The sequence below is a fragment of the Leptinotarsa decemlineata genome, unplaced genomic scaffold, assembly GCF_025532065.1.
Source record: "Leptinotarsa decemlineata unplaced genomic scaffold, Ldec_3_MD MMD2_tig00000035_RagTag_RagTag, whole genome shotgun sequence".
NCBI classification, from domain to species: domain Eukaryota; kingdom Metazoa; phylum Arthropoda; class Insecta; order Coleoptera; family Chrysomelidae; genus Leptinotarsa; species Leptinotarsa decemlineata.
In genome coordinates, this window is record NW_027412540.1 from 24,439,564 (window position 1) to 24,467,419 (window position 27,856).

General features: G+C 35.7%; 4 protein-coding genes across 7 annotated transcripts in view; 3 read left to right on the forward strand and 1 right to left on the reverse strand.

Annotated features, from left to right (window-relative positions):
• The window catches only part of kl-3 (dynein heavy chain 8, axonemal kl-3), a 126,173-nt gene extending 109,665 nt beyond the window's left edge, over window positions 1-16,508 (forward strand). For both annotated transcript variants that reach the window (XM_074172077.1, XM_074172078.1), the window contains exons 53-62: window positions 4,571-4,686; window positions 4,742-5,018; window positions 7,292-7,752; window positions 9,310-9,549; window positions 9,605-9,772; window positions 11,752-11,893; window positions 12,825-13,014; window positions 13,069-13,190; window positions 16,023-16,184; window positions 16,340-16,508. In XM_074172077.1, the coding sequence (XP_074028178.1) occupies window positions 4,571-4,686; window positions 4,742-5,018; window positions 7,292-7,752; window positions 9,310-9,549; window positions 9,605-9,772; window positions 11,752-11,893; window positions 12,825-13,014; window positions 13,069-13,190; window positions 16,023-16,184; window positions 16,340-16,465 (2,004 nt within the window). In that variant the 3' untranslated portion in view covers window positions 16,466-16,508. The remainder of the gene's footprint in view (window positions 1-4,570; window positions 4,687-4,741; window positions 5,019-7,291; window positions 7,753-9,309; window positions 9,550-9,604; window positions 9,773-11,751; window positions 11,894-12,824; window positions 13,015-13,068; window positions 13,191-16,022; window positions 16,185-16,339) is intronic.
• Cmtr1 (Cap methyltransferase 1) overlaps window positions 1-27,856 on the forward strand; it is an 87,409-nt gene that overhangs the window by 13,261 nt on the left and 46,292 nt on the right. The window lies entirely within an intron of this gene.
• Uch (Ubiquitin carboxyl-terminal hydrolase) lies at window positions 17,277-23,026 on the forward strand. Of its 2 annotated transcripts, XM_074172084.1 has the most exons (7): window positions 17,277-17,433; window positions 17,486-17,497; window positions 17,548-17,676; window positions 18,691-18,836; window positions 19,204-19,363; window positions 20,113-20,244; window positions 22,709-23,026. In XM_074172084.1, the coding sequence occupies exons 1-7, from the start codon at window positions 17,401-17,403 to the stop codon at window positions 22,796-22,798; spliced, it is 702 nt and encodes a 233-aa protein (XP_074028185.1). In that variant the 5' UTR covers window positions 17,277-17,400; the 3' UTR covers window positions 22,799-23,026. The 2 variants fall into 2 exon arrangements, with proteins under 2 accessions (XP_074028185.1, XP_074028186.1); XM_074172085.1 differs by lacking the exon at window positions 17,486-17,497.
• Window positions 22,845-27,621, reverse strand: LOC111510116 (uncharacterized). Of its 2 annotated transcripts, none has more exons than XR_002722731.2 (2): window positions 26,364-27,022; window positions 22,845-26,307 (listed from the first exon to the last, which is right to left on the reverse strand). XR_002722731.2 is itself a non-coding variant. In XM_023165985.2 (2 exons), the coding sequence occupies exons 1-2, from the start codon at window positions 27,599-27,601 to the stop codon at window positions 25,631-25,633; spliced, it is 879 nt and encodes a 292-aa protein (XP_023021753.2). In that variant the 5' UTR covers window positions 27,602-27,621; the 3' UTR covers window positions 22,845-25,630. The 2 variants fall into 2 exon arrangements, 1 of the variants encoding a protein (XP_023021753.2); XM_023165985.2 differs by lacking the exon at window positions 26,364-27,022 and adding an exon at window positions 27,400-27,621.

Genomic DNA, 27,856 nt, shown 5'->3' on the forward strand with positions numbered 1-27,856 from the left:
ACCTTGATCCACCCCTGGAACCGTCCACCACCCACATACTCGCCGTATGGGCGTCAGTTCTGCCATATCCACGTTACCCGTGTTAGGAATCACACCGTGTTAGGAATCACACGTTAAAAGGTAAGGCCTCGTTAATCCTTGGCTCGGACAAGTTTCGACTTCTGAGGGTTGTCGTTCGTAGGGGTGCGACAGCTGGTTAACGGAAAAACAGATTTTAAACAGATTTTAAACCTTCGGCGCAAAAAGTTCACTTTAGTGCCACTATGGATTTTCTGAGGTCACGACGCCTGCTGACGACCATTCTGAAAAATCACTGGGATCGTCTGCTGGGTCGGATTCTTCAACGTTTCTTGATATTTGGACCGACATACCATCTTCACCCATTTGGTACTCGATCTAGGCGTTGGTTCCTTGACCTGCTGAGCTATGTATACGTCCGCGATATCTCAACAATCGTCCACTTGCTAATATTTCATTACCTTCGAAACACTGGTGAGTATCAGCAACACTTGGGTCTTCAAGTGGTCTGCTAATTTGGTGAGTCGAAAATTTTGATTTGCAACCCCTCCAGCAACAGGGGACCTCTTCATCTTTGGACTATCTCCAAACTCTCCTCGACAAGCATCACCAGTGGCGTCAAAAACTGAAAAATAGTCAGGAAAGTAGATGAGATGTAGGCAAACACATTATCTGGCATCTTTACTGCTTTCTTCTGACTGCATTTCTGCAAACTATTTCTCTCCCCTGAATTTTGGCACAGTTCGATGAACGTGGTTCATCGAACACTTTCCAAGAATTTTCCTGCATTGGCATGTGTCCCGATTCACATCGTAGAGAAAGAAGTTCATCTGATAATTTGATATAGCACCGTTTCTCGTTTTTTCTGTTCTTCTCCTGCAGTTGCTTCGATTTCCTGTGCAGGTTACGTTTGAAATAAATTTGCGATGTCATCCTCTATGTTCCTGACAACTTTATCCATGGTTAGTTAGGTATGTACTATACTTTATGTACAATACCTCACATAGGTTAATAACGTAGGTACTTCATAATTAGAACATTATCAGGTGAATATCTAACATTGAATGGACAAACTCCACAATCTACCTGGAATCAGAGGTAAAAAAACAAGTGTGAATTGGAATTCATTTGTTTTCATACTTTTTTGTTTCCTGATGAAGAAAAAGTTTAAAAAAAAATTCTGAAATGATCATATGCGGATACTGATTTCTAGTGAACATTGAATGTTTTATTCAATATAAAAATATGGTATGGCCATATTAATCAACTGAGCTCAAAATTATGTATAGCAATTTATGCAGTACGAGCCATTAAAATAAACATCAATGTGTTAGCAGCGATGTCAGTGCATTATGCCTACTTCCAGAGTTTGCTACAGTATGGCCAAGGGCGTCACCAACGGGGCAGGGGGGACAGTTGTCCCCCCCTATAGATCAAATGTAGCTATCCGCAAAGCGACCAAAGTGCGAGCAATTGACTTGCTCACCTATTAATAAATTCCGCATCGTATGACAAAACGTTAATAAATTCACAAGGTTCAATGTATATTGTAGAAAGTATTGAAATATTCAGAATAACATTAAGATTAACTTCCGTTTTTAAAATCGCCGCCATTATCATCACGACTATATCAACTGCATGCGGCTACTTCCAGAATTTCTTTCATTCTCGGGATTATGTTAGTAGCCAAATATTCGGCTTTGATGGAACCCTTTGTCAACGTACTCCAATATGTAGTTTTGAACGTGACCAAAGCCTCGTAACACGATAAAAGGATTTTACTTTTTATTAAAAACCACAGGGATAATCCAGAAAAAGTGACAGACGAAATTATAAAGGAAGCTACTGATGTTGCGGAGAAAGTCGGACTGGAGGAGGACATTACATCAATGCCGCGTATTACGGGGAAACAACGTCATAGAAGCAATCATCCAGCAGAAAGCCCTTTAGAATACTGGAAGAGGGCTTTAGTAATACCATTGATTCAATTTTCACCTCTCTTGAAGTACGTTTTGCTGCAGAAAACACGCCATCATTCGCATTATCTAAGCTACACCTGGCGCAGATGACAACTGAAAATCTAAAACAAACTTGTGAATCTATTGCCTAGTTTTATGATTTACCGAACATAAAGAATGAAATCAATTTTTGGCAGCAATTGTGGCACGATAGGCTCAATCTAACAAATCTTACAGTTGTTGATGTCCTAAAAGAAACAAATTCCTCCTTTCCCGAAATGGAAAAGCATCGATCATGCACGACCTGTACAGTAGAGCGATCCTTTAACAGCCTCAGAAAACTGAAAACATGGATAAGAAGCACCATGGAAGAAGATCGCCTTAATGGTCTGGCCATGATGAGTGTACACAGAGCTATAATAAATAAAAACTTAAATAATTTCAATGATAAAGTGGTTGAAAGTTTTGCAAAAAATCCCCGCAGGTTATGTTTTAATTAAATATTATTTATGTTAAAATAAATAATTATTTCTGTGTTTAAAAGTTTGATTTAGGGCTTGTGAAGTTTTATACATTAATATTAGAACCGTTCTTATTACAATCGTCATCGAGGCAAAGACTTTCGAAATGTAACGCTTCATTATTTCGACTGTACCAGGAGTTCATATTTTTTATCCTTCATAATATTGCCCCATTGCCACTTAGTCATAAGCTGGCGACGCCCTTGAGTATGGCATTGCATTCTGGGGTCATATCACATTCTTAATTGAAAAACGAGCCATTTGTACATTATTTGGTCTCGATTACAGAATGTCTTGCAGGAATTATTTCGTTTGAAGGTGGTTGACAATGTTTCGTGGTGTATTTCATCAGTTCAGACTTCCATTGTCTAATATAATATAAATTGATTTGAAATTCCTGAAAAAATATTAAACAGATTAACCGAAAATAACAATTTTATTTTAACAAAAAAACTGAAATTACAAAGAAATAACATAAAACCAAAAAACAACCAAAAAAATTAAAATTGAAATATTAATGAAAGCTGAAAAATAAAAATTATTAACAAAAAATGAAAAATGAAAATTAAAAGATTCCAAACCAAGTTATGTCACGACGTTTCGATTGTTAGTATCCACAATTGTCTTCGGGTGATAACTGGACTTATTCCTCCGAGATACGACTATTTATAGGCTATTCGAGTGCTTTCGCCTATCCCCTCTTCTCTCTCTCCGCTTCATTGGTTTTAGCGGGAGATGACCGTTTGGCGGGAATTGGTCGTTTTTCGTTTGATTAGAGGTTTTCATATGTTACGTATCTCTACGCTAGCTTGACTAAATGTGATATTTACACTCACTGATGTGTGAATTTACATAATAAAAGGAATGACCTACATACTCCTAGATTCTGACATCGGTATCCTAAAAGAAATTAGTCATTAACTCTAGCAAGCTACGAATATAATCGAAAACTTAATGGACCTCTTTCTGCAGGAATCAAAATTCATAATCATTTACCAGATGAAATGAAACAACTTCAAATATTAAATGAAAGAGTTGAAAATTCATTTACATTTAACACTGTCATCCTCAAGATGTTTCGCAGTAAAACATTTGCCTAATCAGCTCTTCAGTATCAAAATATGGATAACATTATAAGAAAAAACAAAATTACGACTTCATGTCAAGGAATGAGTTTGATCTACTCATGTCATCAATGACATCGTAATGACATTCATTCTCTCATGTGATTAAAACCCAGCCAAGTGAATCTTGTTTAAATTGAAAGGAGTATATTTTTAGAAGAGGTTAATTTTTTGAGAAAGTATTTAGTTTTTCGTAAATTCAATGTTTTTATGAAAGTAGCTGCTTCGAGAAGGCTTTTTTCCAGTTTGTGTCTGAAAGTTTTTTTTTTAAAGATTGCCACATTTTTTTTGTATGAAGATGCAGTATCAGATAGCCAAAACTTTCTTTTCCAAAAAAATTAACCTCTCCTAAAAATATACCCCTTTCAAATTCAAATATGATCTGAAAAAATTATCGAATCATCCGTTTCATACTATTGGAGAAATTTTTTGCAATAAATTTCAATATAAATTTGTCCTCTTTCCATAATCAAAATTACACTCCAATCGACTCTTTTCTCTTTCCGCAAGCCTTGAGAGCGATTGATATGTATATAAATAATATAAATCTAATATTATCATGTTATTGTAATTAAAATTTAATCTAATCTAATCTGATGTCTAGTGACGGTATTTATAGAAAAACAGATGACGACATAGTTTGAAAATAAACAAAGAAAATGGAGAGTATTTGTGACGTCGTTTTAAGGACTGTGAATTGCCGGATGTTGATTCAGCATTAGTCAGCTTTGACATTGATCCTGTGTATCCATGTCATCTTGGGTATGAATAGGAAAGGTCAATAAACAACAAGTAACATACATATCTTGATTTTTGGGAATGCCAACCATTCATGTTGACAAAACGTTAAGAAATTCACTTGAAATAAACGACGCTCGACAATTCGGAATGAATATAATATGAATAATGTTTCATTTTCAAACTATTTTCACTGATAATTTTTTCTCAGGTTTCTTCTAATGACAAACAATGGAAGAGCTGGTTTGATAAAGATGCTCCAGAAGAAGCCGTAATACCAGATGGATATAGTTCTTTAGATACTTTCAGGAAGCTTTTGCTGATAAGGTAACCCTTTAACCTGTGACACCGGAAAACTTGACTGTTGCATTTTATATTACAGATCTTGGTGCCCTGATAGAACGATTACACAGAGTAGGAAATACATTGCCAGCTCATTGGGTCAAAAATTTGCCGAGCCGGTCATTCTGAACATGGAGGTACTTTTCAACGAATCTCGCCCTTTGACGCCAATGATATGTTTCTTGAGTATCGGATCAGACCCTACGCCTTACATTGAACAGCTAGCAAAGCGATTGGAACTCAAGAGCAAGTCTATTTCTATGGGCCAAGGACAGGAGGTACACGCCAGAAAACTGATGACTGGTGCAATGACTGAAGTGAGTTGCGCTGCAAAGTTGTACAGGAAATACGAAAATATTTCTATGATTTACATTTATTTCTCCACATTATAAAAAGTGATTTCTGTGTAAGTCAGTTTCGGCAGCAGAAATTTCTTTCCCGCTTGAGAATTTGCTCACGAGATGGAGCTGTTACTATTTTTTTTTTACTTATTTTATTTGACAAAAGAATAAAGGAGGAAAGTTTGAGTTTGTATAACTTTGATATGTCTAATATGTTTTTTGGTTTGTATAAATAATTGTATAGTTTGTTATTCATAATCTCATCTGAATATACATTTCATAACTTCAGTATGTAGTATATTCATCAGTTTGAGTGAATCATGCGATGATGCTCCTCAAAATTATATAAAATACTGTCATTTTAAACACATTCAATATTTTAGTAACAAAACATTTCCATATCAAAGTTTTTTCCGGGTTTTTGACCGTGGTCTGCGGAATTTTATGCCAGACGTTTCGTCTACTACCGCGGTATAAACTCTGCGTTGAGCAGAGCACATCAATCGTTACCTCATCGCCCTTGATAACGCCTACCGCAATTGTAGACGAAACTACAGGTATACAAACGTGCAGACCACAGCCAAAAAAGCCAAAAATATAGTTTTTGCATACTTATCGCCGGCCGTGGAAGTTCATTTTCTTTAAAACATTTCTAATTTTGAAAAGTGTTCCAAATAATGGAGATTCGTTTGAGTAAAATTTTTATACGTTAACACCATGATAAATTATCATTTGAAGCTTCAAACAGTCGATAAATGATGAATATTTGATAGTGTTATCATGAAGGTTTTTTTGGTACCTTGAGAGCTGTCTGACTTGCCCATTTAGTCCAAGTCTTCAGAAAACACTGCAGCCTCTTGAGCTTATTGTGTTTATTCTCCCATCTTCTCATGACACCCATTCCATCAGTCTATTTCCTTGTACTATTTTGTACAGGTTCCGTGTTGGATGTTCGTCATATTCTTCTGGACGTAAATTCGTACGTCCATATATTACCTGCCTCCTGTGATTCAGTGCCTCACATTCCCATAAAATGTGTAGAGCTGTTTCTATGTCTCCGTTGCATAATCTGCAGCTGAGGTCTCCGTTAAACAGCCCCATTTTATTCAGGTGTCCTCTAAGCGGACAATGACCGGTTAGTAGCACTGTAATTAATCTGATCCGATCCCTACTAATTCTTCGGTTCTTTTCTCGGACGGTTCCCTAATGAAGGTTTTACTGTGTTTGTTGCCATCCTGTCCTTTCCAGGAAGGTGGACAGGTCTCTCGGAAACATCTCCTTTATATCGGCAGGTGTAGGCCAAGACTCGCCGAACACACACTCTCTTTGTCAACCTTGAGGTATCTCACGGCGGTCTCCGCGAAGGTTTTGTAGCGACATTACTGTCGTGGCGCGGCTTCTTCAACCTTCCTGGGGTTCCCCTAGTGGAGGTGTTATAGTTGCTACCACTCTTGCCTCTTTTGCTCTCTTTCTCCTTTTGGCCTCGGCACCGCAAATGCGCCGCGTTTGTATTACATCACGAGGTGATCTGCTTTGTCCAGCCTCATTCCGAGCGGTAGATTGGGGTGGACATTTCTGTTCATCCCCAGCCACCGCCATAGATTGAGGTGAGCACTTCTGTCCAGCCTCGGGTTTGGTTTTTGTTGCGTCTGTTTTGTTTGTTTCATATATGTGTGTTCCCACGAGTAGCAAAGGAAGAGTTGGTCACCTTTGGCTTCGCCCAATTCCCCAAGGAGAACGTTCGTAACCTCATATCACCCTGCGGCCATTCAGCTCTCGGCACGATTCCTCACACCTTATCTTGGGTAGGCTGCCCCACGGTGGCATGTTTCACAAAGGCTTTTGGGGAGTTTTAGTTCCCCTCACCTTACTTATTTTTGCCACTTACCAGGAGCCCGGCGACCCCGTCCGTAAGGCCCCTGGCCGTTCCCCTATTCGCCACCTGGTGACGTGCCCGATAGATTGCCCAACCTACGAGGTATTTCAACCATGTTAAGCCAACGATCAAAAAGTGATTTCGGCATTTAATGGCTATTTTGAGCAGCAAGTTCTTATTTTAAAAACGGTACCTATCGAACTTATTGAACGTCGCTGGAAAAAATGTAGAGAGCTGCAGGGAGATTATGTTGAAAAATTATTACATTCCAAAATTTTCGCGCTAACGTTTCAAATGGACCATTAGTCAATCGGTCAATTTAAGATCTCGTCCTAATTTTTCCGCATTTTTTAAATTTTTCCTTTGATTACAGGGATATTGGGCTCTACTCCAGAACTGCCACTTATCTCTAGATTACATGAACGAAGTTCTAGGACAATTCCTCGAATTGGAAAAGGGCATCGGCAGTGTGCATCCAGACTTCAGGCTGTGGATCACCACCGAAGTAACACATCAATTCCCAATAAGTTTACTGCAGATCTGCATCAAATTCACCAATGAAGCTCCATCTGGCATCCGAGCAGGATTACTGAGAACGTACAGTTCCATGAATCAGGACTTGTTAGATTATTCTGATGCGTGGCAGTACATTCCGCTGGTGTATGCCATTTCCTTCTTGCACACGGTAGTGCAAGAAAGGAGGAAATTCGGGCCACTCGGCTGGAATATCCCGTACGAATTCAACTCTGCAGATTGGCTGTCCAGTGTTTTGTTCCTTCAGAACCATTTGGATGACATCGACCCTAAACGGGGTATCAGTTGGCAGACTCTCAGGTGAGTGTTTATGAAGAATTCGAAATCCAATAGCATCAACCAATCCCAACCAAGATGAATTCTGAGATGTTCATTACATTGACAGTGTTTATTGGTACATTATTACCAACGTATGTTCGCAGCTAGATCACTTTTCTCACTCACCAAAACTTCTCGATGCGCGCTCCACCAAACAAGTGCCTCATCAGAATTTGACATCCAAAAATTCATACATCTTCATAAAAGTTTGCATCCTCAATCATCTGTTTCACGGTTATAGGTACTTCCTCCAACAACCAAGAGTGTCTACATGACAGAATGACATCGAATAGGGCATGATGGCCATCAAGAGTTCAGATCCCCTTCTTTATATGGTCCATGACCATTGGAGAGCAGGAATTCGGGGTTGATGAACTGGGTTTGGTTTTTGACACTGAACGAGGTGACCACAACTCTGTCACCTTATTGAATTCCATTCCGCAAAAGGCCCATATCAAAGCTTCAATATACAGTTTACTCAATGATGAGCTGATGCATATGATCTTCTTCATCAGCATTGAAGACCTTGGCTTATTGAAGAACTTGGCCTATGCCTTCGCCAGGTCGAGTGGGTTGAAGTAAGAAACTGAAAGATTAATTCATCATGGTCTGCCTCTACCATACTCACGTGTTGGGTATAGAGATTCCACCAAGTATAGAACCTGCTGCGAGGCGCCTGAGACTCTAATGTATTTGCCATCGGCATGTTCAGAATATGCAATCTCAGCCTATATCCATCGTATGGTATGGTATGGTATTTACGAGACACCGGAGTTGCCTTATGTTCCAGGGGAGGAGTACCGAATCTATTTGAACATTTATTTCTCCACCCTCAGGCTCTCACAAGTTATTAGTCCTGATGTAGTTTATTTCGACTATCAAAGCAAAACGTTATTCGTCGTAGGGTCTTCATCTCCGAGTGAGACGTATATCGTCCAGGAAGAGAAGAAAAAACAAATAAAGTACCGAGTATTCCTTTTCAAACTACACAGACTCTATCCAGACCACTCTGTTAAGATGGTTGTTCTGATTATTGAAGTCCTTGCTGGAATGATGTCTTCTCTACTCTCATATATCACGATTGTGCCGGCTTACCGCACTAAGGCAGCAATCTTGGCCGGACGCAGGAGGCGCCTGCGTCTGCTGAGAGCACATGATTCGTGGATCCAATGATCACTTACTCCACGATATGGGGAGTGGTCATTGGTTGATGATGCAGAGATGAAGCAGAGAAAGACGAATCGGAACTTCTTCTTATCCATAGATTCTCTCTCCCCAGAAAAAAAATACTGTCTCTCGACACGCGTTTCGCTATTCAAGTTAGCATAATCAGGAGATGACTGAAGCTACTGAGCTTCATATGTACATTTCAAAATTGGCAACTCATCATCTATATTCATCGTTATAATACAAATTTCTATTGACTCTCCCTCCCTCATTCTCTATCTTTCTCACTTCCTTACTATTTCCTCTTTCCCAGCCTTATTCTTGCTCTTCTATCTTTGAATATTATTGACTTACATTTTTGGATATTTGTAGGTACATGCTAGGAGAAGTCCATTATGGCGGAAGAGTCACAGATGACTTCGATAAAGTTCTGCTGAACACCTTTTGTAGAGTCTGGTTCAGTGACAACGTTTTTCACGATGATTTCATTTTCTACAAAGGTTATAAAATCTTCAAGTTCAAGAATACTTCGGAATATGTTACTCAAATAGACGGTTTTGCAACAACTGATCCTCCTCAAGCCTACGGTCTCCATTCTAATGCGGATATAACGTAAGAAATCAGTAATTTCTGTGAAAGAATTGAACTTTTCAGACAAACCTTGCAGATACCAGACGAACACCACTGTGGCCATGTTCGACCAAATGTTGGCCATCCAGCCTAAGGAATCTGGGGGTGGCGGTGGCGAATCTAGGGAAAGCGTTGTCGGTTCACAAGCTAAAGACATGTTGTCCAAATTGCCAAATAATTATGATCCGTTCGAAGTGAAAGAAAGGTAAAATTATCATTAGTTGATTATGCAAAAACTGACGCGACTAAAATTTTAGTACTTTTTAAAGTCCATTAGGTACTTTAAAGTAGAAGTTCAATTGCATAGTTTTATTTTCATTTTACAGAACAAATCGTTGGCTTTCTGGTACATGACTTAGAGTGCACCAACGTGTCATTGGTGTGGTCTCTTAAATTCAGCAAGATATTTAATATGTTATTTTGGCCTATGGATTTTACCAGAAATCGATGGGAACAATATTTTGATCAATCAGTTGATCACACCTTTGATGAATTGGTTTCAATAGGCACTTTAGTTTTTGAAACATCTCTCTTTCTCAATTGGTTCAAATGACATAACCTAGTGAGTATAGCTGTAGTTTGAAGTAACTTTCATTCTAATTTAAATTATTTTCCCCATAACAACCCTTGGAAAGTCAAGTGTATTTGGTATGAAAAAAAAAACAGGAAACATATTCATGAATCATGAAGAAAGCACTAGGAAAATAGGTAAACCGTAGACACGTCTTTTTTTGCTCATTTGCTGTCATCAGTAGGTACGCTATAGCCAAGTGGTGACTCCGTGCATTTGTGTTGTTTTCTGCAACCAAAAGTGTTCCCAACCTTGCACTTGGGAACCGTACTGATGCCAGCTAATGAGCTAGAAACATGTGCCAATATAAAACAAACACTTGAAGGATATTGTTATCATCTCAAGTCCTGTCAGTAGTTTGATCAAGTATATTTTGATTGTAATGTATCATCAAATTACCTACGAACAAGTTGCATGAATGATAGCTCTTATTGAGAACGATAAAAGTAAAAGATATGTAGCTGGTCAGCGAGAAGCCAGAAGAAATTGGTTAGGATCATTGAAAAGCTGATTGAAGACGACCTAGGAGTACCTTCAGTATGGATGATCAATTCATTGAATTGCAAACTTGGAGCAACCTGCTGTTAAAACACATTCTCTATTAAGAGAAGTAGGCAACACGTATGTAATTGATGAAAGTTTATTGAATATTGAAAGAAGAAAATCTAAGAGTTAGTAGGCCAGCAACAGGACCGAAATTACTTCCGAGGCATAAAGCGACGCCAAAAAGTAATTCTTTTATCAACACACATTTTTATATCCGTTTTCTTTAAACTAACAAAAGTTGTTTCACTCACAATGATATATCCCACAAGCTAATAGTCCATACTTCGACAGATGTGAAATTTGTACACGTCTTTTGAAGGTTAGGGTTAACTGAAAATCATATGAATTTAATTTTAGTAACGCCATCTGTTTGTGAGTCTATGAACTTTTCTGTCCATTCTATAAAAAAGATACAATCTTACATACAATCTAAAATACAATGTTGTTATTCTGGTGTTATTTTGATTTCTTTGTCTAGTCGTACTGAAATAAAAATGATCAATTTATTTGAAGTACAATGAAAAAAGAAGTAAGTAATTGATAATTATTACTATGAAAACTATTTTTTTTCATCCAGAATTCTTTTCAAAATTGTGCTTCGTAATGGAATGCGTATTGGTCTATTGTTTAATAAAGGAAATAAAGAAATTTTGTTGTTGTGTCTATTGTTCAAATTGTCCAGGGTTTGATTCCGGGTCAAGTCAAAATTTTTTATTTCCTTGACATAAACGTGCTGGAATGACCCATGTAAGTTGACATTTTCTGTGTTGACCATAGAAAAAATAATTTTCCATAGATTGCTAATAAAATCCAAAAGGCGTTTGAAAAATAGCATAAAAACATCTACCCATTATTTTACTAAAATAAATCTTACCGCTGATATAATAAGGCATTCCAAGTTGTGTTATGATGCCAACGAATTTTTCCATGAAATTGAATGAATTTTATGTACCTATTCAGAATTCCGCGGTAAAAGTTATGAAGATTTGAATGGTAGCAAAATCTCAATTGCGTCAGTTTTTTCAATCTAGGCTATAACATTTTTATTCAACGGTTTTGATTTTCAGGTTACGAGCCATGAATATATTGAATCCTCTAAATATTTTCTTGAGGCAAGAAATAGACAGAATGCAGAAAGTAATAACCTTGGTAAGGGCTACACTCAGGGATCTACTTTTGGCTATCGAAGGAACAATCATCATGAGTGAGGTTAGTGTCGATCTTAGAAAAATATTAAATGATACACGTCAGAAATCCAATTTGACTTCAATGTCCAACCGGTGGTGTTCCCAATTCTTTTTGTGTAGTAGTCAAACACTATTGGTAAAAACTTTCATAAATTAAAGGCATCTCATTAGAGCCAGATTCTCAAAACATGAAATTTCATTGCTCTGTTCGAACTATAAATGTTCAATCTCAACTTTCAAAATGACGCTTTGGTGAGGAAGCCTCGTTATTCTGATTTCCGTGGATTGAGTTTTTCGTCACTCACATATGGGTAGATCGTCGACCTACAGATATCCAGGATCCTGGTGGAGACTGACCCATCACAAATGGTGCATGGGATGGCGGAAGAACCTGGCGTCAGCTCCCATGCGGTTTTTGATGGTATAAAACGTATTGGAAAAGTCAAAGAGTTCGGAAAGTGGGTGCCCCATGATTTGAACGATGAACAGAAATTGTCACGTTTCGAGGTCTGTTCTTCTTTGATTTTGAGCAACCAAAACGATCCTTTTTTGGATCGGATATTCACCCAGGGTTTTCCCGAAGGCAAAAACCCACCAAAAAAGACCATGGTTACTGTATAGTGGCCAGCTGCTGGTGTGATTCACTATAACTTTCTGCAAGCGGACCAAACCGTCACAGCAGCAGTCCTATTGTGAGGAAATCTACTACTTCATCGAACCCGATCAAATAATTTTTCATGCTGACGTGTTTCGAATTGAATAAGTATCCATTGTGATACCTACTACAGTTTAAAGTAGGCTCATAAAAACGGACAAAGCTTTTGAACCAACCTGATATCAATGTCAAATAATTTGTTCAACAATGATCAACAGTATTCGAAGCTTTACAGAGATCTAATGACAAAGTCCACATTTTTTTAAGTTCATCTAAATATATAGTTGTGAAATTTCAGGCATTAGGTGATGCTTTAGACAACATTTACGATGCTAAAGTGCCCGGTATGTGGCTTCGTGGATCATGGGCAGCAAGCTCGCTTGGATTCTGGTTTACTGAGCTCGTGGAACGAGATACCCAATTTAGAACATGGTGCTTTTCTGGCCGACCTGCGAGTTTCTGGATGGCAGGCTTCTTCAATCCTCAAGGTGCGTTTTCACAAGTGAGAGACACAAGTGTTCACTTCATCAGTTTTTTTTTAGGATTCTTGACTGCCATGAAACAAGAAGTAGCGAGAGCACACAAAGGCTGGGCCCTGGATCAAGTGACGTTATTCAATGAAGTTACGAAAAATTCTAGAGAGGAAGTAACAAATGCGCCACCGGTAAATTCAGTTCAGATTAGTTGTAAGTCCGGCCGTACACGGACCACATTTTTGCAGTTGAGGCAACCACAACATTGTGGCCACGTTGACTGCACTTCGCGGTTGACCCAACCACATTTTTGTGGTCGACTTGCGGTCATATACCTAAACCGCACTTGCAGTTGAAGCAACTGACATCTATATTTTGTGGTGTCAGAGTTTAGTGCCAGTTTCAATATGGATTTTGAAGGAAAAGCACTACTACTTCTTATTTTGAGGAGAAGGAGAAGACGTAGGAATGTACGAAGAAATTGAAAAGATTAGGTTAAAAATCAATTTTATTAAGCAAAAAAGTGAAATTACAATGAAATAACATACAAGCGACAACCGGTAAACTCCGCGGAAAAGACGAAAAAATTTTTTAATTATTTCAGAATGACCATTATTTCTTTTGATGAATTTATTAAAATTTGAAATCAAAAATTGAATGCTGTGAGACCAATATGAGAAAAAGTACACGACGGTGTACGCGGTTGGAGACGACTGCAAGTTTGTGGTTCGTGTACGGCGGATGCCGCGATGACATCTCGGCGGAGATCAGCAGCAAGTTGACAGCAGATGCCCGTTTTGACTTTTGTGAACGTCCGTGTACGTGTAGTACAGTATTTCTTATGGGCGGCTTGAGTTCGCTGAAACGCGACTGCAATTGTGTGGTCGATCCGACCGCAAAATATGGCTCGTGTGCGGGCGATCTAACAAAGTCAATTATATAGGGTCTTTCATAAGGCGCTTCCTATTTTTGAATTTCAATACATAAAAGTGAGTGTGAGATATAATCGAAATTTTTTATTCGTTCGAAAGACCTGTTGATGTCAATATGTGGAGTATAACATCGTCCAAATGTACGCCACGGCTTCTCTAGGCGAAGCGCATCCCAAACGTCCAATTTTCTATGACTCTTGCATATAAATCAAGCCGAATTTGATCGATAGCATAGGTTATGTTGGCTTTGAGGAAAAGTAAAGAAGGGTCACATCGCACGATCTCTGTGGCCAACAGTTCACATCACCTCCACGTGAGATGACCATGCCCTCAAATCGCCCGTGCAGTTGTGTGGCATGTAGCGCCCTCTTGTTGAAACCACAACAATCTGTCCTGGTTTTTTCATGAACTTTTTCCAGTAGTATCCAGCCAAACACGATAACTACAGTTACATTTTTATGTGAGCGACCTGAACATTTAATCGTTGCAATGGTGTGCATAAGCTTTGTCGGCAGGAGGCACACAACTCAGTCGTTATAGTGAAATCTGCATTTCTGGGCGCAGAGGGCGTTCCCCATTGCCTTCTTCCAGCGGGGGCGTGAGGGCGCGCTTGTCAGAAGCAGAAGTCATCTACTACTCTACCCTTCAGGTAAAGATTGCTTTGAAATGTAGATGTGTACATAGTATATTTTAATAAAAAGAGTTTTAATTTTATTTTATTTGTTGAAACTACATATCGTTGGTGTACAGATCATCCTATTCAGACCAAAAGAAGTTGGTAATCACCGACCTAGAGTGCTCGCCATTGACAGTGACAGCCTGGCCAACGTCGTTCTCAAAGAACTATGGACCGATGACGTCACCAGCCCAAAATCAACAGCAAACAGTGACTTTTTCGGAATGCATTGAAAGCTCTTGGATCTCATGTGGAATGGTATTGTTCCAACTTCAGCAATTTTGTTGGTTCACCTACCCATTCATCCACTAATGTGCTTCACTACCTCACAGCGGCGATGTTTTCAGCAGATCTGAGACCAGTGGACTCAAACTTATCGACCACATTGCGAATAATCCTCTTAGTAGGACGATAACGGCGGACGTAAAATGTGCGAAGCGTGTCAAAGTTCGGAACTCTCTGTTGGAAGTCCCTAATATAACTTCAAGTCTTAAATAGGTTTTCTCTATACAACATTTCAAGAGTTTCAATATAGACCTAACGTCCATATTGGCATTGCTTCAGGCTTTGCCAAACAAACTTTGAACACCTAGATAGCAAGAAGATTTATGGACTTCTGGCAGAATCTTCCAGGATTGTTGGATTACAGTAGGGATGAACCACGATGTCTAATAGGCCTTCTTACAGGTCACTGTCATTTGAATCATCATATGCAGAGACTCGGACTGTCGGAAGACAGTGTGTGTCGCCTCTGTTTGGAAAATGATGAAACAGCTGGCCGTACTCTTACCATCACAATAAAAACTAATCGGCTTCGTTAAGAAGCTGGGTTTATTTGGTCGAGTGTGGATAGGTGTGAGCCACTGTAAACTCTTGCGGGTTGCGGGGGATGGTCGAATAGACCCACTCACTTTGGACCTAACCTAACCTGACCTAACGTCTATATTCGTTTGATGTTTTTGAGTTGACTTGAAAATTCATGTAAAAAAGCTTTCAATGTGGACTTTCACAAGAATGTATTGTTGAGTGTTCTAGTTCACACTTAGAATGGATGATATGAATAAATAACTGATATCGACTTCAAAGTTGTGTAGATTGTTTTTGCTGAAAAATTTCTCAATCACTATAAAAAAGTGAATAACTTCTGAAAGTAGGAAAAAATATATACATCAAAACAAACTCTTTGGGAGACGTATGAGCACAGACACAAACTGAAAAAAATCCATCCAAAACAACTACTTTCAAATGTAATTAAGGTACACGAAAATTACTTTCTCGCATTCATTTTGAACTCCAAACATTCGTATCAGAATTGAAACAGAATCTCCTGGAAGTTTCGGGCATAAACAGTACTCTACTTTTCAACTGTCTTCACTGTCTTGACTGATGATATTTTCTTTTTTTATTATTATTAGGAAGGAGTTTTAGTGTATGGACTTTTCTTAGACGGTGCTGGGTGGGACAGACGTCTAGCCCGTTTGGCAGAATCGATCAATAAAGTACTTTACACACTGATGCCTGTTATCCACATATTTGCTGTTTATTCAACGGATCCTAAGCCATCAAATCTATACGTGGTAAGCTGTGGTTCATTCAAAACCTAAAACATTTCTGGAGTTTTAATTGTAGTGGTCTAACACTAATTTGGAAGTTGTTCGCTTATATACATATGTATATATTTTTCCTCGGCATAGTCGAGTTTTATTTTAATTTGAGAATATTCAATTTGCAGTGTCCTGTTTACAAGAAATCACGAAGAACTGGTCTCAACTTCATCGTGCGTTTATATCTGAACACAGCCAAACCACCGGAACATTGGACTCTCAGAGGAGCAGCATTACTTTGCGATATTCAATAAATGTCAAATCTTATACTAATTTTAAATAAATAATTTAAATTTTGTTATTGACTTTGAACGTGTTCAGTAGTTTGAATACCCTGGATACAAATCGAAACGTTTTGTGATATATCTAAACAATACAAGTTTTTCACAAAATTTTATGATGGTAGAAAATATGGAATATAAAAAATGAATAACAAAGTATCATTGGAGAGTTTGTCTTCGGTGTGAATTATGAAAACGAAACTATAAAATGATAAAATAAAATAAACTTGAATGTGAAAGTTATCTTGAAGATATTCTTTAGTTTTTTTTTTTATCGGATCGTCACGTGTAATGAGAAGTAGATTCAGTACAATAGGAGACATTCAGGACTGTGGTTGGACACCGATGAGCCACCGATAAAAACGGACAAAACTTTTGAAATAACCTAATATTATGAATGACTGATATTTTTATTCCTTCATGCTTTGTCAATTCGTATCGCATTCGTGATTTTTTTATTGATTTCAGAGTATAACGCCATGGAAAATCAACTTGAAATGCTACTAATGTTTATATTTGTTTCGGATAGGGATCGAAAATGTTAACAACCAAGTTTGGCAGCCAACCGTTTAACCTCTTAAACATACGACAGAGATGAGTAAAATTAATTTCTTCCCTGCATACTACCATTAATGAAGTATATACCTACCAAGAAGATTAAACTTTTGAAAGTTTAACCTTCTTGTATACCTATTGCACAAAATAAACAATTGTTTATTATTCTGTGCCTACGCTACGAGTTCTGTGGCCTCTAGGCGTATATGTAGTAGGCTGTTTCTGTTTGTTCTGCATTCTGTCAAAAATGTAGAAGTGTCAAACATTGGAAAAACACCGGCACTGGTTGAAGAATAGGATCGATATTTCCATTTTCATCATTTTTTAAAGACATCGAGTTACGCCCTAACACCATGTCTCTCTATCCTCTAGAATCCAACCCAGACGTAAGTAAGAACTTTGTAAATCCAAATTGAAATTTACGTATTTTCTTTATAGGTTCTGAACAAGGTGAGTGAAATTTTTTTCTCTCAAGATCTTCGTACAGACTTTGATTTCAGTTCATGAGCTTGGTAGGAGTACCAGATAGATACAAGATTGTAGATGTATACGGTCTTGATAGTGATGCTCTAGCTTGGATACCAAGACCAGTTCTAGCAATGATCTTGCTATTTCCTTGTAGTGAAAAGGTGAGGTCCTGATGCCAATATCCACTGTCAATTTCATATTGTTTTAAAATTATATCACAATATTGTCCAATACAGGGAATGCTATTATTTTATAAATTTTCTGAATTGTGTAGGTACAATTGAAGATGATAAAAAACTGTTCTAAAAAATTGTTTAAATAATCTGCAGGAAGACTAAATTATTTATGCCTACATTTTTTTGTGAAAGATGAAAAATGCATAACTTTAAAGGGTTATTTCTTTAGGAGAGATTGTTGTTTGGGAAAAAGGTGTTTAGGCGTTCACTTCTCTTTTGTTATTCTGGAAATAACCCTTGAAAAGACTTATGAATATTCCGGGAGAGTATTTCTAGAATGTTGATGTATAATTCTATAATTTCTTATGAATATTAAAATTTGATTACTTCATGAAATAATCCACAGAAAAGAGGTTTTTGAAATTAATTTTCTCTTTGATATAATTCCAAATTTGTAGCCGATTGTGGCACCTAGCCAATACAAAAGGATTGCTTTATCAAATTATTCACATACTACATTGGGAGGTAAAATAATGTTTGATAAGGAAAGGAAGTTATTTTTTTGGAATAAGTGTTCAAACTTTTATGGAATATGTTTATACATATATAGTGAGATCTCTAGTAAGGAATCAAATAGATTGTAGGCATTCAATAAAAGTGTGTACCCACCATCTTATTCCTTCCAGCTGGAGTATGTAGATGTGAAAACTTCGAATTTATAACTTATTTTACCTTCACGGTAAGCTAATTTTCAGATGCATTATTAATATCCCTATGAGTTTACCAGTTCAAAGTAATCCATTTTATTTTTTATATCGATATCAAATTTACAGAGTTTGAATATTTTCTCTTCTATAAACATTTGTCTGTTCCTTATTATTTCTACCAATTACTATCAAGTTATAATTTTCTTCACATTTGTTCTTGTAATATTTTGTTTTGTGGTTAAACATCGAGTATCGTTATATCTTTTGAGTTCAATAACGGTTTATTTTGCAGTACTATGAACATGTCAAGAAAGAAAAAGAGTTGGTTGAGGATAGAGGCCAAGCAATAACTCCAAGTTTATGGTTCATGAAACAAAAAGTATCAAACGCTTGTGGAACTATTGCTTTAATCCACAGTCTAGCAAATAATGCAGACAGGTAATTTAGGGTGTAGGATATACAACTAAATGATAGGTTTTCAATTTGAACCTACGATATATCAATGTATATAAACTTGATTTCATCATATAAAATTCTCAGGAGTAATATTTTAAGAACACTGATAATCACTACTTTATATGAAGTCTTATTTACCTTCATTGATTTCTCTTGGGGGCCTGGACTAAACATTTATTTTTTTCATTGTCATAAAACTCAATCAAATGTTAACTGCTAATTGAAAATTTATTTTGAGAACAGTATAAAATTAAATTGATCATTTTAGCTAGTGGCAGTTCATTATTTCAATAATGTATTAAATAACTTAGTTGCTGGTCAGGACTCTAATAATCTTAGTACATTTTAGAATCGAACTCAATGATGGAATTTTCAAAAAATTATTAGAAGAATGTGCAGAAAAAACCCCAGAAGAGAGAGGCGAAATGTTGTCCTCGGCTGGGAGTGGTTCTGAAGCATTCAAGTTGATAAGTGCTCATCAGGAACTTGCTATGGAAGGTCAAACAGAGGTATTGTTGTTCTTTTTCCCCCTTTTTTTTTCACTATATCGCATGATTCAGAAAAGATTTTCATCAAAGGCAAACACGAGGTTTTTCACCTTGATGTAAGCAGATAAAGTAACAAGTTGCCATGTTCATTAATGAACAATAATGCATTGAGAGATATACTATGCTTTTTCGAAACATCTGGGACGTCGGTAAAACTTGCATTTTTTCTGGGGAATATCCACTGACATAGAATTTGTATATTTCACACTTTGTGTACTACAAAAGTATTTGTAGAACATTTTTTGTTTATATAACAATATTGTTTGAATATTTCATACAGAAAAAAAATCAACCTGTTTTTCAAAAAGCATTTTTGCCTCTCAAAATCTTTTATTATACTTTCACTCATTGATTTGGTTTGGTTCAAACTTATACTTGTATAAGTGTATAAGTATAAGTTTGAAAATATACGGACATTTATACTCATATACTTATACTTGTATAAGTTTGAAAATGTCCGTATATACGGACATTTTCATACTTATATGATTATGATTTCCTACCACGTAGTAATGGCTCCATCCATCAGTTTTATATGACTATACCTTCATTTTTGAGATTATTAAAACTTCCGTGATTATACAAGGGCTATTACAACTGTTTATATTTTTATGTTGTATTGTCTATTTCAGTATTTTGATAATTTCTGCGCCGAGAAATAATTTTATCGTGAAAGAACCAATCATCCTCTTCTATATTTTTCTCGACAGGTTAATCCAAATGAGCAGGTCAACCATCACTTCATAGCATTCATAGAGAAAGATGGTGAACTGTACGAATTAGATGGAAGAAAGGAATTTCCAATTAACCATGGCCCTACTACAAAAGATACATTTGTAGAAGTGAGTTCTCTGATATTTGTTGGATTAATTGAATATTTTATAAATGGCTCAATTTTCTAGTAACAATTTACAAAATCGCTACATAATATCTTCCTTTTATAATAAATGTGATGGAATTGGTCGATAATTGATGAAAATCCACAACTTATTCAAGAAACACTCCATTGTGAGATATTAACTAAACAGCTCTACAAAAACTCATAATGTTTTGTGTTTATAATAACTTAGAGTTAGTATGTGCAACCGCAACGTGTTGCGGTTTTGTACATTTGTAAACAGGTATTCCATATTTCATATGAACATTTGAAAATAGTTTGAATTCGATTATTCAGAAGGCTGTCGGAAAATTTAATAAATATTTCAGGTATACAATCATTAGTTGTTTTTGAAGGTTGTTAGATTGATGGATGGATAGATTTTTATTTAATCACGTTATGAATATACATTTGTGACAAGTCATAGACAATTGCTACAAATTAGTGTACAAATAGAGAAAACAATATAAAAGCATCATCAAATATAAATTTTTAAAATGATTTATAAAATAGTTAACAAATAAAGAATCGAATTATAAAAAAGAAAGAGATTCCTAAATATAGTAAAATAAAAAATTAAGGCTATTCAGTCTGAATATAGACTTTGCATGAAATCATGAACAGAATAAAAACAATTTCGTATAAGGTACTCTTTGATTTTCCTTTTGAACAAACTAAAATTCAATTCAGTCATATTATATGGAAGTTTGTTGAATAATTTAATGTCCAGGGAATTTCGTAATGTCTAAATCTGGGCTGTCAGGTTTGTTCCGCATTTCTAGTTTAATAAGTATGATGATCTGAGTATTTGGAGAGTAGTATTTTTTTTATATGTATTTCTAACAGTGAGTATTAAAGGTTTTACATTTTTTAGTTCATCTGGGATTTTATCATATTATTAAAATACTGTTTCTCACAGCCATTCTGGATAATGAAAACCCAAAAAAAAAAATATATATATATATATATATATATATATATATATATATATATATATATATATATATATATGATGATTTTTATAGTGATCAGTTCATTATGTATGCTGATGACACATCTTTATTGATAACTCAGGAAAATATTAAATCCACAGTTAATAAAGCATCTCATGAAATAAAAAGAACCTAAAAGTGGTTCTCAGACAATTGTCTCTTGTTGAATGAAAGAAAAACTGTGCTTTTACGTTTTAATCATTCAGGAACCACTCCAGATCACAGTTTATTAGTAACGTCAATTAATGGATCAATTCAATAACAAGAGGAGACAAAATTTTTGGGTTTGAAGATAACATAAAATCTCAAATGGAACAAGCATATTGACACGATTTGTAAAAAGATATCCTCAATATCTTATTGTATTCAACAACTACGCTGGAATGTAAATAGATCACTCTTATTAATGTACTCCCATGCATATTTTCATTGTAACATTTACTATGGTATTATAGCTTGGGAAGCATCTAGTGATTGTTCCAGAATACTCAAAATTTAAAAAAGAACCGTAAGGTATATAGCAGGAGTTACTAAAAGGACAAGTTGCAAACTTATTTTCCAAAATCTTAAAATATTTACTGTTAAAAGTATATACATTTATGAGATATTAAAATATGTAAAATCTCATACAACCAGTTTTCCTATTCTTAATGGTAATAAGAATTATAATACTATAATTTCCCTGAATCAAGCCCCAGGCTTATGGCAATTAAATTGTACAAGTACAATAAAAAATCTGAATCTAAAACAGTATAACTATCAAATCAAAGAGTTGCTCCTGAATAAATCCTATTATTATCTCAAAGAATATATGGATGATAACTTGTGACCCTGTATATGTGTAACATTTTAGGAAGATTTTAATAACGATGCTGATTTTTGGTTTTGACTATTATATATTATGTACATGTCCAACATTTTTGGCCGATTTTAATAACGACACTGTTGCATAAATAGCAGATTATTTTAAGTTTTGACTATTATATATTATATTATCTATGTAAATTATATATTGTGCCTCTAAGTGCACGGAGTTTGTATTTTTAATTTTGTATTTGGACACGTATTGTCATACTTAATGTCATCTATAGATGATCCAACTGAATAATTATTATTGTATTATTTATATGGAAATCTTAAAGTGATATCAAAACTGTTTTTTCTTTTTTGTGTTGTGAGAGAGTCAGTTATTATAATCACTCTTACCAAGTAGCGCAATGAATAGTTATGCTATCAGTTTTTTCTTTTGTTTTAGTTTTCTTTCTTTTGTTTTCTATTCGATGTTATATATGATTATGTTATATTCATATAGCATGTCAAGAATAAACATGATTTGTTAATTTATTTCATCTATTATCAGTACTGATGTATTTAATTATGTCCTGTAATTGGGTGTTACCTGTTGGGCAATAAATGATGTCATTATTATGTTTATAGGATGCTGCAAGGGTTTGTAAAGCATTCATCGAGAGAGACTCTGAAGACATCAATTTCACCATAATGGCTCTGGTCGAAGCTGACTTTTAGGAATGCATCTGAAATCTCAGTTTGGAAAGCTTAATGCTTAATCAGGTTTTTTTTTATGATGAATTCGTTAATTTATTTTTAGAAAGATATTTCTATTTCACTATGTGAGCTCGGCTTTATGCGTGCCTTGCTTCTTTTGACTATGCTTTAAATTCTTTGATAGACTTAAACACGAACAACATGTGATATGCATAATGGAACCAAATAAATTATTGTCACTTTCAGTAATTTAGTGTTTTACTGTTTAGTAATTTTTGAAACATCATTCAAAAAAAATCTGAAGTGGGTAACTTTTTCCTAATTACGGTTTCTGATTTTCCCATACATTTTCCCACTGGAGCTTCCAGTGCATGGAATCGACGCAATGGTTAATGCGGAGCGTGACCCTCTGGTCTCTTTATCTCAGCTCGCTTGTTCATTTTGGGCAAATGCTCATGTGAATGAGCAACTTCAGATAGAGCATCAAATATCGTGTAATTTTATCTATAGGTAACTTTATATGCTTAGGGCGGCCGCGTATTTCCTACTTTCGGATCTGATTGTCGTATCAGGGCATCTGACGCTCAAATACATAGATAGATAAAATTATTTGTTCAGGATAAAAATACAGTACCCCTGAGGGCATAGAACATGTCAGTATAAATATAAACATATATCACAATAATACTAGGTTAAAAGAGGAAGGAAATATGTACAGTACATAAACTACACAAAAATATATGAATACATATAATAGTATATTATGAAACTAGCTTATAATGCACAAAATTATTGCATGAGTGGGTAATTTATAGCGCTCATACGCAAATCATTCGCTCTAATCTCGCATATGTGACTCACATATGTATGCTATTTTATCGCCAAGTAAAATTCTTTTTGATATCAAAAAAAATTGAAATACCAATCGGACTTCCTCTCCGACCGCTACAGAGGACGGTTGTGCCGATAACGACCGCCCTCAAAGATGGCACGTGTATGTCGGAGTGGAGTCCAAAAGGTGTAAACTAAAAATAGAGTGTAATCTAAAATAAATATACGTTTAAATAAATATTGAAGTGAAAAATGAAAGAAGTGGCGGACCCCTACGCCAGTAACCAGGTTGGATGTCGACGGATTCGAAGAGAAGGAGGCGACCATTAAAAACTAAAATGTTTTTATTAAAAAAAATGAACGAAAAAAACTTAGGACGGCAAAATTGCCTCTAGCAGGACCGCTGCGCCCCCTTACAAAGCTTTTTTCACTATGGATAGGAGGAGCCTGGCCAAATGCGCTCGAATCAGGAGCAACGGCCATAGAGAGAGAGAAAAACCAACCGTGCCTTATGCCAAATCGATTGGTAGATAAATAAACCACGTCAATGTTACGTCATTGGTAAATTGCTTCGTGAAAATACGAATTTACGCTATGGAATTCTTCAATAAATTGAACAAGCTAAGTCTTGCCTGCCCATTTGTCACTTTACGACACAGGTACCTGAAAGCAGCGGCTCCTTGATGATTTTGACATTCATAATTGTTGCTTTCTTATACTAGTAGACGACATATGTTGTCAATTTTCTACGTTTAAATAAAATTGTAGATCATAACAGAAAATTATGTGGGAAATATACAACTTTTTTTAAAATTATTCATTACATAAGTAACAAAGCTGCATTCAACCTATTCCTAACTTCAAATTCAGTTAGGTTTATAATCACTGTTTAAAATATGTTTGGAAACATACTTGTGTTAATCTCCACATGCAGTCAATGAACCTTTTTCCTGAAGTACGAAATATCACTCACTAGCAGCGCTAGTAGTTCGGTAGGGACAAACACTGCCTAATCCTCATATGTAAAGTACAATATGTTTTTAACAGAAGATGTTCCTGGAGTAAAACTAAAATTTGCAACTGTAAAGGATAACAATGTTGTAACATCAAAACGTTGGCTTACATGCCGTAATTTAAAAGTAACTGGAAAAAAAGTAAATTAATAGACAGGATAGTATACATACTCTAGTAAAAGAGTAGCGGTAGATTCAAACTGTAATAAATGAAATTAAAAATAATTATGAATTTCAGACTTATTTTCGAGTGAAATATGAATCAAATATAGATGGTAATGAAATAAATTTAATTAAATATAATGAATGAATACGATTCAATGAACGATTGAGGTTATATCTCATTCTAATCAATGGTAATTAACTATGAAAAATTTACTATTCATTTCATGTTTAGAGCATTCATATGAATATTTATTCATTTTTTGCACTGTTGAATCCACTCTCCTCGAAGCATGTATCCATTTCTTACATCTAGCCTCATTAATATGAGGTTTTATAAATGGTATAAAAAACACGTTTTCTTCCGGATATCAATTATCCGACCTACAATTCGCAAAACAACAGATTTATATTGTTAAATAATAAATTAATATTACGTAAATAACACTGTTTTACATCTGAATAGTTTATGTTTGTCCCTACCGCTAGTGCCGTCTCTCGTGACACGTTCGCTGTACTATTCTCAGAAAAAAGGCTCATTCGGTGAAAAACAGTAACGAACGTGATTGCAAAATGACTGTATTATAAATAATAATTTTTTTCAACTCATTTTGTACTGAAAAAAGAAATGAAAATTTCTATGTTTTTCACCACTTTTAATTATAACTAACGTTACTGCAGTTTCGTCCTATATGGACGTTTGTACCGTTGAAAGATCTATTTCTACCTGTAAATATGATATAATTTCAAAAAAATACATTCGATTTTACGCAACAGTTTCTATAAGGATATAGAATTTTTAGTACCTATACTAGGTAATATATAATAGTGGTACATTCATAGTGAATCACTCGATGTAAATCAACGATGTATAAGTTTTAGTCTTATCACACTTTGAAGCGAGCCTTGAAGTAAAAATGTGTGTGATATGTTCCAAAATGAATGTTAAAAAAGCGGATGTTATACCAAATGCCAGCACAAAAAATGCGGATTCCATTTGATGTACGCCAATACTGAACACCGTTTTTTCTTTCTCCTCTATTTTACTTCTCAAAGAGTAGATGTGTTTCCATTTGGATATGGACTGGCTAAAAAAACCACTTTCCACTATTCTATGCAAAGTTTTTTCGAAGTATTCATTCAGTACATGGTCGAAGGGCATGTAAAATACCATCAGAATGTTAGATATAGTGAAGTACTGCATCAGTTTTTTGAATTTCGGTTCCAAAATCAGGACACCCTCATCAACTATCGTGGCAAAATTTTGTTTGTGAGCGTAATCGGCAATCTTATTCAAACTTTCCGCTCTTTCTAAAATTTCAATTTTTTCCAAAATAATATCATTTGTTTTATCTTTGAACATGAACAAAAGCTTTGTAACTTCTAGACCTTTTATTGGGACATCGGACGCTGCAAGTTCTTCCAAATTCGTAATAGGCTTTTCTAAAGGTGGTTTGCTAATGAAAGTAAATAATTTTCCTTGAACAATTGCAGCGAGGATCAGAGTGTAAAACATCCAAGAACCTGAAAAAAAGATTTTCGTGATCTTCTCGTGATAAAATAAATTAGTACAAAGTTACAGTAGGTATTAATTCAAATGAGTGCACTCAAATAAATATGTATGAAATTCTGAAATTCCTCATTGGGCGATCTGGACTAGGTTTATTAGAAGAGTGTTGTCGGATATTTCAGTTCATTTTTCATGACTATTTGAGTCTTCCACGAATAAGTAACAATACCCAATAGTATCATTCGGCAATACTATTCCAGAAATCATATCATATAAAACGGATATCCGGCAGCGTAAATACTATCCGGCAGCTTAAATACTATCCGGCCGAAATGTAGGTAATTAATTGCTTTATTCATACTGACAGTATTTTCAATTAGTAGGTATTGGGACTCATGCACTCTTCTTATGTATTGTTTGAAAGTGTTAAGATTTTATGTATGAGCCCTTATTTTTATTCACTTTTGGAGTGCAAAATTTGCACTCCAAAAGTATTTGTAATCACTCAAATATGGCCACGGATTATCGTCAGTAGTGAAAATGGATTCCGACTCCGTAATACGGTTTTAATTTTCACAACACACTATACAGTGTATATATTACACTGCACAGACGTAAACTATCACTGACACAAAATCCAAAAGTACATAGTATTTATATACTCAACAAAAAAAACAAACAAAAGACTCGTTACTCCAAACGCCAGCGCTAAATGATGGAAACGATTAAACGAATCATACACAAGAATCAAATTTCTTCGCGAGATCCTTTTCTCACTCACAAGGTCCGGAAAGACATACAGTTTACGTCAGTTTCATTCGCGACACGCGTGGCGCCACACCTGCCAACCGACACGAACAAACTTGTCAGAACATGTTTCTCACGGCGGCGCGGCGCGACACTGTTGTTGTTACTCAAATAGTAGGTACTGGATTAACGATAACCGGACGAGTCCGTTGGAAAATTTTTGAGTTAACTTGAAAGGTAATTCGTTAGTGGAAATGTTAACTTCGTTAACGAATTAATGCCCAGCTATGCAAATAAGTATAGCAATCTCAAAATAATAGAGAAGTTTCGTTTGATAACACAAACAATGAAATACCCACCAATCAAAGTCCTCAGTCTCGTAGTTTTTGGAACTTTATGTAAACCCATATTGAGACTGACTGTCAAAGCGTAAAAAACGATCTCTCTTGAAGAACCGAACCTGTTTTCATCTAGAGATTTTTTAACTACAATGTGAAATACAACTGCTGCTAGGAAAAACGTCAAAGTCATTGATATCCAGCTTTGTAATGAGAATAGCATTAGGACATTTTGCCAATACGGAATTGTTTTCGGTCTTGGAATGATAATATACAAATGATTGTCAATAGAATAAATAGATGAAACTCTCAAATAATCAACAAAAATAGAAAGTCCTACGAATAAATCTGCCTTTTTATTATCGAAATCATCAATCATGCTATCAAAACTATATCCTTCGGATAATTCTTTCGCATAAACTTTGTTTTCCGGCATGAAGATTACGTCAAGTTGGCTGACATCCTTGAAAACTTCAAT

Bases quoted from the DNA above. Each gene is read 5' to 3' on its own strand.
- Uch (XM_074172084.1), top strand. From the start codon at position 17,401: ATGTCTCTCTATCCTCTAGAATCCAACCCAGAC. The intron at 19,364-20,112 runs GTATTGTTGTTC...TTTTCTCGACAG, and splicing joins CTATGGAAGGTCAAACAGAG to GTTAATCCAAATGAGCAGGT. The intron at 20,245-22,708 runs GTGAGTTCTCTG...TTATGTTTATAG, and splicing joins CAAAAGATACATTTGTAGAA to GATGCTGCAAGGGTTTGTAA.
- LOC111510116 (XM_023165985.2), bottom strand. From the start codon at position 27,601: ATGCTATTCTCATTACAAAGCTGGATATCAATGACTTTGACGTTTTTC. The intron at 26,308-27,399 runs GTGGGTATTTCA...TCTTTTTTTCAG, and splicing joins GAGACTGAGGACTTTGATTG to GTTCTTGGATGTTTTACACT.